This window comes from Callithrix jacchus, chromosome 7, assembly GCF_049354715.1.
Source record: "Callithrix jacchus isolate 240 chromosome 7, calJac240_pri, whole genome shotgun sequence".
Taxonomy (NCBI): domain Eukaryota; kingdom Metazoa; phylum Chordata; class Mammalia; order Primates; family Cebidae; genus Callithrix; species Callithrix jacchus.
The window spans coordinates 27689712-27701493 of record NC_133508.1 but is presented as its reverse complement, the minus strand read 5'-3'; the positions used below and the strand labels follow the sequence as shown (position 1 = coordinate 27701493).

Here is an 11782-nt window from a genome sequence, read left to right as displayed (position 1 = left end):
GAACAAGGACTTAAAAATACCTGCTTCATACCAAAGTGGGTGCATATCACAAATTTTCCACAACCAGGTGTTTGGGCCAGGTGCAGTGGCTCCCACCTGTAATCCCAGCACTTTGGGAGGCTGAGGTGGGAGCATCGGTTGAGGCTGGGAGTTTGGGACCAGCCTGAGCAACATAGCAAGACTGTCTCTACGAAAAATAGAAAGAATTAGCCAGGTGTGGTGGTGTGTGCCTTTAGTACTAGCTGCTCAGGAGCCTGAGGCAGGACAATTGTTTGATCCTAGGAGTTCAGGATTACAGTGAGCTGTTTATGATGATAGTGCCAATGCACTCCAGCCTGGGCAGCAGTGTGAGACCCTATCTCTAAAAATTCAAAAGCAAAAAAGACATTTGGTGACTGAATGGCAGCTGAGCAACTAGACACACTAGACAGTAAAGAAAGAATAGGATATGGGGGATGAGGGAAACGTGGGAAAAGAGACTTAGAGGAAGGTAGGCTTTGCTGGGATCCATTTCAGCACTTTCTCTCAGACTTCAGATATTTCTAGTTCCACAGATGAGGCCAGTATTTGCATCCGCCCTCTTGTGCCACTACATACTTTTATTTTTTTCATTTATTGTTTTCTGGACACAGAGTCTCTGTCTCCCAGGCTGGAGTGCAGTGGCAGGATCTCGGCTCACTGCAACCTCCACCTCCCAGGTCAAGCAATTCTCCTGCCTCCCAAGTAGCTGGGATTACAGGCATGCACCACCACGCCCAGCTAATTTTTGTATGTTTAGTAGAGATGGGGTTTTACCATGTTGCCCAGGCTGGTCTCGAACTCCTGACCTCAAGTGATCAGGCCCCCGCTCAGCCTCCCAAAGTGCTAGGATTACAGGAGTGAGCCACCATGCCTGGCCTCAAAATAACAACTTTTTTTTTTTTCTTGAGACGGTGTCTCACTCTAGCCCAGGCTAGAGTGCAGTGGTGCAATCTCAATTCACTGCAACTTCCACCTCCCCAGTCCTGGTTCAAGCAATTCTCCTGCTTCAGCCTCCCGAGTAGCTGGGATTACAGGCATATGCCACCACGCCCAGCTAATTTTTGTATTCTTAGTAGAGATGGGGTTTCACCAATTGGCCAGGCTGGTCTTGAACTCCTGACCTCGTGATCCACCCACGTCGGCCTCCCAAAGTGCTGGGATTACAGGCATGAGCCACTGCACCTGGCCAAATAACTACTTTTAATCCCCTGGTTTATGTGCTGTCAAACTGTTCTCCCATGTGTAATATCAAAATGTCCTGAGGTGGGTTGGTTTTCTTGACAATATTTATCCAAAAATGTCGTTTCCAAAGTGTGTTGAGTAACAAGAATTTAAAACAGTATTTATATAAATATAAATTCTTTCTTCGCTATTGAAATCTTTTTTCTCTGACCAATCTTAGTTAAATGGAAGGAAATTGCTTTAAAACTATTTTTCAGGTCTGGAAAGATGGATATGAATATGGAAACTGCCTTGCTTTTGGAGGAAACGATGGACTGTAGATGGTTTTTATTTTCTGTTTTTTTCTTTTTTCTGCAATGACAAGTATTTTGTAATAACAAAAGAAAAAGAAAACTTTTAAAATTCTTTTTCTAAAGTTTGCAGTTTACCTATAAATGGGTGATTAGAAGATAGAGATTATAATTATGGGGGTTTTATCATCCAATGTTACATTTTTTCAGGAATATTCTTACAAGTTTCTTGACCTTTTTATTTTATAGATACCCTATTTTAATCTTGTGAAGCATCTGACATCTGCCTGTCCAAATATATACAGTATATCACGGTAAGTTTACAATCCATACTGCAACTACTAAAACTATTCATTTTAAAATCTGTTATTTTAAAATCTTTTTTTTTGTAGAGACAGGGAGCTTACTATGTTTCCCAGGCTGCTGTTGAACTCCTAGCCTCAAGCGATCCTCCCACACTCAGCTTCCCAAAGTGCTGGGATTGCAGACATAAGCACCCAGCCTAAAATTATTAATGATAGTGCCTATACATTTTTAAACTGTAGCAGGATAGGCCAACAAATTTAGTATGTTGTTTGACTGAGTGCCATAATATTTGCTCTGTGTGATCTGCCTAGTCTAAAATCAGGAATATATAAAGTTTGAACTCAACCCAGAACACAATGAACATAGTTTAATTTATCTTTGATTTTGTGGGTTCTCAAGGTTCTGCTGGTAAAAATGATCTATTGATCTGTCATTTAGCAAGAATAGAATTTTGTATGTTTTCCCAAATTATAATGACCTTTTCAGATTCATACTTTATTTTTTTATTTTAAAACTTATTTCATCTGGTAGACAAAGTAAATGATTGATTTCTAACACATATTTGGGCTGAATTTTCCATCCTCTGAGTCTACTAAATATGTATGTATATAAAACTTACTTGAAAATGAAGTCGTGCATTTTTGCATGTCCCAGGTTTCATCACACAACCCCAGACAGTAAAACACACAGTGGTGAGAAATACACCGATCCTTTCAAACTCGATTGGAGAGACTTGAAAGGTCTGTATGAGGACATTAGAAAGGTGAATTTTTTATTCTGCTATAATGTAACGTTTTACTAAACCTTACTACAATTTTATTATATGTATTATTATTATTATTATTTAGAGATGGAGTCTCACTCTGTTGCCCAGGCTTGAGAGCAGTGGTGCAATCTAAGCTCACTGCAGCCCTCACCTACCAGGTTCATGCAATTCTCCTGCCTCAGCCTCCTGAGTAGCTGAGATGATAGGTGTGCGCCATCATGCCTGGCTAATTTTTGTATTTTTAGTGAAGATGGGGTTTCGCTGTGTTGCCCAGGCTGGTCAGAAACACCTGACCTCATGTGACCACCCACCTTGGCCTCCCGAAGTGCTGGGATTATGAAAAACCAATGCAGGTGTTCAGAGCTATACAATGTGGTTTGCAGCTTTGGCTCATGTATGGTCAAGTTTTAAGTGTTTCTTGAGCAAGAACCACATGTGACCCAGTGCCAGGCAATATGAAAAATGCAGTATGTGCTAATGTCCAGTAAGAGGTTATGGCAGGGTTGGGAACCTGAAAAAAAATGGTCCAGGTAGCTCCTCCTTGTCCGATGAGTTATCCCACCTTTCCTCTTAAAACCCACCACATCCCAGTGACTGTAGCTGTCTCTTCCTTATCCAATTCTGAATGTCGTTGCCAGACAGCCCCAAATACGGCATTTTTCATTCAGCTCTTTTTCCTGAAAACTTGCAGTAGGTCCTCACGTGGTTGGGCACGGTGGCTCTTGCCTGTAATCCCACCAATTTAGGAGACCAAAGTGGGAGGATTGCTTAAGTCCAGGAGTTTGAGGCTGCAGTGAGCTATGATCCTGTCACTGCACTCCAGCCTGAGTGACAGAGCAAGACATTTTTTCTGTCTTTAGAAAAAAATTGGCTGGCTGCGGTGGCTCATGCCTATAATCCTAGCACTTTGGGAGGCTCAGGCAGGTGGATCACTTGAGGTCAGGAGTTCAAGATCATCCTAGCCAACATGATCAAACTCCGTCTCTACTAAAAATACAAAAATTAGCTAGGCATGGTGGCATGTGTCTGTAATCCCAGCTACTCAGGTGGCTGAAGTAGGAGAATTGCTTGAACCCAGGAGGCGGAGGTTGCATTGAGCTGAGATCTTGCCACTGCATTCCAGCCTGGGTGACAGAGTGAGACTACACCTCAAAAAAAAAAAAGGAAAGAAAGAAAATTTAAAAATAAAATGCCCAGAAATGTCCATGTGCCCCTTTACAAGTGCCCACTTTCCTCCTTTCATCCTCAAGCCCCGCGCACACTGACTCTCATATTCTGATGGCAACTCCAATTCCTGTTTCACAGACGGTAGGGGCCGTGAAGAAAGAACTCCTTCAGCTCCTACTCTGTCACAATTGACCAGCTTGCCTGCGCCTTCTCTGGTGATTGACTGCCTGATCTCCTCCCACCCACAGAAGTCATGTCCCTTCCCTCTCTAGGGGCAGTCCCTTAGCCACCTCCCAGCTCCTTAGGAACTCCCCCAGACGTAGCCTCTCCCTATCTGCAAACTTTCATTGGCATTGTTTCTTCAATATCCATTGGGGGTTCAGTTTCTTCACCTGCTTTTTTTTTTTTTTTTTTGAGACGGAGTTTCGCTCTTGTTACCCAGGCTGGAGTGCAATGGCGCCATCTCGGCTCACCGCAACCTCCGCCTCCTGGGTTCAGGCAATTCTCCTGTCTCAGCCTCCTGAGTAGGTGGGATTACAGGCACCACCATGCCCAGCTAATTTTTTGTATTTTTAGTGGAGACGGGGTTTCACCATGTTGACCAGGATGGTCCTCGTTCTCTTGACCTCGTGATCCACCCGCCTCGGCCTCCCAATCACCTGCATTTTTAAAAGGCCCATGTCCCCTGACCCAATGCTTTACTCCCTCTTTTCCATTACAGTATCCCCTGCCCTCTGCCTCTCTCCGGAGCCGTCACGTTCCCTCCACTATTGCACTGGGGCCCCCTGTCCAGCCTCATCTTAGAAGCTGGTTTTGCTTGAGTCACTAATAGCTTCCCTGTACCAAATCCTAAGGGATGTATTACCAGCAGGAAATCCATACAGGTCTGCAGCAACCTCAATTCTTACCTCCTCAGAAGAAAGAACTCGACTGAGGAGCATTAAAGCAGGAGAGACCGAGGCAAGCTTTAAAGCAGGAGTGAAAGTTTACTAAAAGGTTGAGAGCAGGAAGGAAAGGAAGTACAGTACACTTGGAAGAGGGCCAAGCCGGTGACCTGAGAGATCAAGTGTGTGGTGTGGCCTTGGAATTTGGGTTTCTACCTGTGGACATGCTTCCAGGGACTTGCACCCCTTCTCCCTTGATTCTTCCCTTGGGGTGGGCTGCCCGCATGCGCAGTAGCCGGCCAGTGTTTGGGATGGGAGCATGCGCGTTGTGCTCACTGGAGTTTTGCACATGCTCACTTGGTGCATTCTTCACGTACCAGTCCCAATGTTCCTAAAAGGACATATACCAGTTAAACTCCGCCATTTTGCCTCTTAGCGCATGCTTGAGCCCACTCGCCCACCTCCTGAAATCTTATTGGGAAGCCGATCACCAGTTTCAAGTTTTTCTATTTGACAGGAGACGGCCTTCCCTGGGCACCAGCTGTGACCATTTAGTATTTTAGAGACACAGTTAACAACTGCCTGACCATCACCTGATGGTCGCCTGACATTCCTGGTGTGGGTGGGGGAGCCCTCTCCTGTCCTGCTCGTGCCTGACTAGCTACCTACTGTGAACAGACGCTTCAGGGTTTTCTGAATATTGGGCGCTATTGAGTGTAACCCCTCCTTAAAACATGGTTCCCTTCGCTCTGCACTTTCTTTCTCCACCTCATCCTGAGGCTGTTCTTTGGTTCATCACCTCTACTTTACTTCCTTTAATTTTGCCATTCCCTGGGGTTCCCTTGGCCCCCTGCTGTCTCTCTGCCCCTTGTATACCTGTGTCCATACTTGGGTCTCCCAAATAACATCACTACTCCAGGTTGAGTTGCGTCTCCCACACCCATGTAGCTGACTGCTCACCGGGAGCGCCATGGGTAGCCTTGACGGTCTTAGACTTAGCTGAGACTTGACTTTTCCCACACGGGTTGTTTTTCTGCTGTTTTCCTATTCTTTGGAGAACCTGGGAAGAACCCAGGACCCTCTCCTCCCCTTCATATCCTTCTAGTCTGCCTCTTGTCAGTCCCTATTGCCCCAGGCCAGGCAATTCCATGCCCCTAGTCCTTTCATTTGTGCTCTTCTCCTCCCTGGCTCAGCTTCCGAGGTGACTGCTTACCTGGGTGATAGCACCACACCCATCACACTGTGTTGTATCAATGGCAGTGATCGTTTTACTTTTCCCCCATCTAGACCCTGAGCTCCTTGTAGGCAAGGCTTGTCTTATCTTTGTGACCTCTGTGCTATTTCAGTGAGTCGGTAATTTACTGAATTAACGATGGGCCCACTGTGTTGTATTCGTCTATGCCGGGCTGAGGGTTCATTGGCTCCCACAGCATCCAGGGGATAAACTCCAAGTTAGTCAAACATGTCCCAGACTGGCAGATACCCCAGAGTGTCAGATACGAGTGACACACACCTGTCAACTGGAAGGGTGCCACCCTCTCTGTGAATCAGAACCCTGTTTAGGCTTCTGATCCCACATCAAAGCCCATCTCCTTCGTGAAATACTTGGTTTTTCTAGCCTGCACTGATCTCTTCCTTCCCTGAACTTTTAATGTATTTAATGTACAGCATTACATTAAATGTACAGCACTGTTCACACTGCCACTGTATTCATCATTGATTATTTTGTATTTGCAAAATTTTTGTCTCCCCATTTGAGTTGCAGGCTCCCATACTTAGGCAGGCTATGCCTTACACCTCATCTGTAAACAAACAGATGACATTGTGAACCCTCATAATGTCTTTTGCCAAATCAAGGCCAAGCCAGATGAACTGGGCCCTGCTTCTCCTTGGCTGTGGTCTGTTTTTCTGCCTCTCATAAACAGCTTTTACCTGAGGAGTTTGAGGCTCTGGTGAGTTATAATTGTGCCACTGCCCTGAAGCCTGGATGACAGACAGAGCAAGACCCTCTGTCTAAAAAAATAAAAATAGGCCAGGCGCTGTTGCTCAAGCCCTTAATCCCAGCACTTTGGGAGGCCGAGGCGGGTGGATCACGAGGTCAAGAGATCGAGACCATCCTGGTCAACATGGTGAAACCCCATCTCTACTAAAAACAGAAAAAAAATAGCTGGGCATGGTGGGACGTGCCTGTAATCCCAGCTACTCGGGAGGCTGAGGCAGGAGAATTGCCTGAACCCAGGAGGCAGAGGTTGCGGTGAGCCGAGATTGCGCCATTGTACTCCAGCCTGGGTAACAAGAGCGAAACTCCGTCTCAAAAATATAAATAAATAAAAATAAAAAAAACTTTGCCACCCAATGCAGGACACCCCTCCCTACCCTCCCCACCACCCCCAACCTGCTTCACGGGCTCTGATGGCTACTGGCTCCACCTTCCCCATCTTTCTCCTCCCACCTCCATCTTTCAAGCTGTGAACCAGCCCCTGTTCCTTTTGCTGTCCAGCTGTCTGTGATCCCAGAGTCCCTTTGCTGCCTAGTGCTTTCTTCCCCCTTCTGCTGTCTCTTGGAGTCATCTGGTATCTGATCCTGTCAGTGGGGGCAGGTGGCAGTACCTACTCCAGCACTCAGCCCACTTGGGGCTGATCCAGGCATTGTTCACGTTCCAGCCTGCAGGACAGCCAGGTGGATGGCCGTGCAGCGTTGGAGCCTTGCCAGCAGAGTGTGAATTTCTCAATTGAAATGAACACACTTAAAAAGTTTTCTAGAAGAAATCCTGGCCGTGTGTGGTGGCTCATGCCTGTAATCCCAATAGTTTGGGAGGCCAAGGCAGGTGGATCACTTGAGGTCAGCCTGGCCAACATGGTGAAACCCCACCTCTACTAAAAATACAAAAAATTAGCCAGAGGTGGTGGCAGGTGCCTGTAATCCCAGCTACTTGGGAGGCTGAGGTAGAAGAATCCCTTGAACCTGGGAGTTTGAGGTTGCAATGAGCTGAGATTGCACCATTGCGCTCCAGTCTGGGCAACATGAGCAAAACTCTGTCTCAAGAAAAAAAAAAAATCCTGTTGACTTTCTGTGCAGTTTTGATGCCATTGTGACACAGAGAAACTTTATTTCAGGAACTGCTCATATCAACATCAGAACTTAAGGAAATGTCTGAGTACTACTTTGATGGAAAAGAGAAAGCCTTTCGACCAATTATTGTGGCACTAATGGCCCGAGCATGCAATATTCATCATAACAACTCCCAGTAAGCTCTTGTTTTTATTCCTTTGTTGTTTTTATATTTGGGAAGTCTTTCTTCCCAAGGTTACTGTTTTGTTTCCCATTTAAGAAGTAGCATGTACCAGCCAGGTGCAGTGGCTCATGCCTGTAATTCCAGCACATTGAGAGGCCGAGGTAGGCAGATCAGGAGTTCAAGACCAGCCTGGCCAATATGGTGGCGGGTGCCTATAGTTCCAGCTACTCAGGAGGCTGAGGCAGAAGAATTGTTTGAACCCAGGAGGTAGAGGTTGCAGTGAGCTGAAATCGTGCCATTGTACTCTAGCTTGGATGACAGAGCAAGACTCTGTCTTAAAAAAAAAAAAAAAAAAGTAGCATATATACCTAAAAATTCACTTTGTGATGTGTACATTCTGACTTTAAGTCGCTAAAGTCAGTCTGGAATCTAGCATCTTTCTTTTACAGACCTCTTAATGTCCATTGAAGAAAAACTTTAGCTGCAAATTAACATTTAAGAAAAAATTTCAGAACCAAATTTGATTTTCTTGTTAGGAAACCAACCAAGAAATACCAGGATGGGTGGATACATTTAATCATTATACACAGGGAGCAAAGGTTGATTGTTCTAAAGTGATAAAGTGGACCATTATTCTGGGCAACAAACACACATGCTGGGGTGCCTGCCTTCTGTGACCCTCTGAATTGTGCAGAAGCGAAATTGTCTTTAAAGGAGACATTTTGAGGCTGGACATGGTGTCTTATGCCTATAATCCCAGCATTTTGGGAGGCCACAGCAGGAGGAACGCTTGAGCCTAGGAGTTTAAGACCAACCTAAGCATCACAGCAAGACCCTGTCTCTACGAAAAATTTAAAATTAGCCAGGCATGATTGCATATGCCTATAGTCTCAGCTATTCAGGGGGCTGAGGCAGGAGGATTTCTTGGGTGCAGGAGTTGGAGGCTGCAGTGAGCCATGATTGCACCACTACCATCCAGCCTGAGTGACAGAGAGACCTTGTCTCCAAAAAAGACATTTTTTTGGCTATTGGTCTTCAACTCTTACGTACTGAACATATATAAAAGTTATAAATATTTAAAAACCTGCAATGTTTTAATGTAAAGGAAATCTTAAAAGGTAAAAGGCTTTCCCTAGTACCTTACATTGTGATCGCCTCATTCTCTCCTCCCATCAATTCTGTATTTGGTCATTCAATATATTAACATATAATTTTGTGTTTAGCTTTGTTTGTTTACCTTTGTTTTTTAAACTTTTTCCCATGTTGCTGCAATGTCTTTATAATTTGGCCAGGCACAGTGGCTCATATCTGTAATCCCAGCACTTTGGGAAGCCAAGGCAGGCAGATCACTTGAGGTCAGGAGTTTAAGACCAGCCTGGCCAACATGGTGAAACCCCAACTCTTTAAAAAATACAAACGTTAGCTGGGCGTGATGGTGCATGCCTATAATCCCAGCTACTCAGGAGGCTGAGGCAGAAGAATCACTTCAAACTGGGAGGCAGAGGTTGTGGTGAGCCGAGATGGCAACACTGAACTCCACCCTGGGCAACACAGTGAGACTCAATAAGTATAAAAGTTGATTCCTTCCTAGATAGTATCAGCCTCATCCTGGCATGGAGGGTGCGGAAGAAGGTACACACACCAGCCACAAGCTCTGCAGCCCTCTTGCTCTCACCGAGGTTCTTATGCTTGACCTTGGACTCATGCATGAAATAATGACCATCTGCTCATCAAAATGTCCACCTTAGTGGGTGTCCCTTACAGTAGACTGTACTTCAAAGATCCATTCTCATAGTGCTTACGGACATATCAAAGTGCCACCTCCTGGGTGAAAGACCAAAACATTTCCTTTGGTGGCGACCCTCTTGCCTGTCCCATAAACGGCAGCAGCAGTGGCGGGCTCAGTGACTCGGAACACACAGAAACCAGGAATGGTTCTAGAGTCGTCAGTGGCCTGACCTTGGGAATGACTTGAGCCAGTCGGGGCTAAATGGCTGCTTTGTTACCATCTTTCCAGGGATAGGCGTCGGTAATCTCAGCTTTTATAGCGCTATAAAAGTTACCTTCTCCGAATATAGGATTATCACACCTGGACTCTCAACCTGTTATCCAATGTGAAAACTGTGTCTTATAGTTTGACCCTCTAAACATCTAGTCCAGCTTTGAAAACTGGACTCATGTAATTCAATGCCGTTGACTATTTGCAGAATCAAGATCAGCAGATCTGTGCACAGCACAACTTGGGTCATCTGTTATCCTGATTGCTGGTAATGATACTCACTTCCTAGAGCTAGAAGAGTTTCACACAGGAATAGATGGTGCGAAAATCCAGGTGCCAAGGATAACAGTCTCTTCAGTGAGAAACGTGCAGACACCATAACTGTGCTGCATTCAACAATGAGTGAAGCAATTTTATAGAAATCTGTTTATCATAAAGCTCTGTTTTTTTGAGGCACAGTCTTGCTCTGTCTCGCCCAGGCTGGAGTGCTGTGGTGCGATCTCAGCTCACTGCAGCCTTCATCTCCTGGGTTCAAGTGATTGTCCTGCCTCAGCCTCCGGAGTAGCTGGGATTATCAGCCCACATCCAGGTACTGATGAAGGGGATTCTACCCTTATACCCTAGAGGGTGTTTTAGGCTGCTGATTGCAGCTCAGTTCAATTAGCCAGGCGTGTGTCATTATGACTGGCTAATATTTTTTTTTTTTTGTAGAGATGGGAATTTACCATGTTGGCCAGGCTGGTCTGAACTCCTGACCTCAGGTGATCCACCTGCCTCAGGCTCCCAAAGTGCTGGGATTACAGGTGTGAGCCACTGTGCCCAGCCCTTAAAGCCCTTTTTTGATCTGGATTCTGTAATAAAATGATTGGGTTTTGCTGAATTCTGTTGCAAGTTAGGTTCTCCAGGAAGCAGATTCTGAGATGAAGTTTCAAGGACAGGATGTTTATTCAGGAATGCCCTTGGGATTACTGACACCTGAGGGGGTGGGGCGGGTGGGGCGGGTGGGGGAGGAAACAGGACTGAGGAGCAGGAGAAGCTGAGCTGCAATCAACAGCCTGAAATGCCCTCTAGGATGAGCAGGTAGAATGGCCCTTCATCTGTCAGTCCCTGGATGTGGGCTGCCTCCAGAAGGGGCATAGCCCCAGGTGAGCGGATTCTTTGTAGCCAAGGCAATCCTTGAAAAGGCTGAGGAATGAAGGCCAACAGGTACCAACCATGCCTGGGCAGAGTCGTGCACTGTCAAGGGATCTAGGGGGCATGTCTTAGAATCCAGCACAACTCTGTTTTCTGGACATGTCAAGTCTGAGTCATCTGTTGTGTGGGATCGGTCTCAAAAAAAAAAATTTTTTTTAATAAATGTCTTCATAATCATATAATCTATTGATGGAAATTCCAGTAGAACATAATGTACTAATACATTTCCCTAGTGTTGAACATCTGTATTGTATTGCCCCTTCTCAGTAGATATTTAAGGAATGCCTAAGATTTTTCAGTACTGAAATTAATGATGCTGTAAGAGTGAGTGTCAGATACTGCTTCTTAGTGGGCGCTCACCTCTGCCTACGGCTTTCTCTGCTCTGCTGCTGGCCCCACCTTGTCAGCACATCACGCCGTGCTCAGGGCTGGCTGCCACTTTAGCTGGGCCTTTCAAAGAGCTCACAGTATATTTGTAGCAAGCAGTGAAATCTCTGGCAGTGACCTTTAACCATCATCAGAACCACTTTGACTTTACTGGAAGGCAGAGCAGCAAAAATGCTCCCTCTGAGTGAAACCTGAAGTGACATCTCCTGCAGTCTGGAGCAGAGATCTCAGCCTCGGCACTGTTGACATTTTGGGCCACACTGTTCTTCATTGGGGGTCCATGGGGTCCCGTGGGGTCGGCCATGTGCATTATAGGATGTTTAGCAGCATCGCTGGCTCCACCCACTAGAT

General features: G+C 45.7%; 2 protein-coding genes across 2 annotated transcripts in view; one reads left to right on the top strand and one right to left on the bottom strand.

Annotated features, from left to right (window-relative positions):
- LOC103791230 (amyloid beta A4 precursor protein-binding family B member 1-interacting protein-like) overlaps positions 1 to 11782 on the top strand; it is a 74132-nt gene that overhangs the window by 1090 nt on the left and 61260 nt on the right. Inside the window, 2 exon segments of the mRNA XM_078329644.1 lie at positions 1743 to 1807; positions 7733 to 7863. Of these exon segments, the coding sequence (XP_078185770.1) occupies positions 7766 to 7863 (98 nt within the window). The 5' untranslated portion in view covers positions 1743 to 1807; positions 7733 to 7765.
- Positions 1 to 11782, bottom strand: part of LOC144576895 (uncharacterized) — a 75583-nt gene that overhangs the window by 2877 nt on the left and 60924 nt on the right. The gene's annotated exons all lie outside the window — the stretch shown is intronic.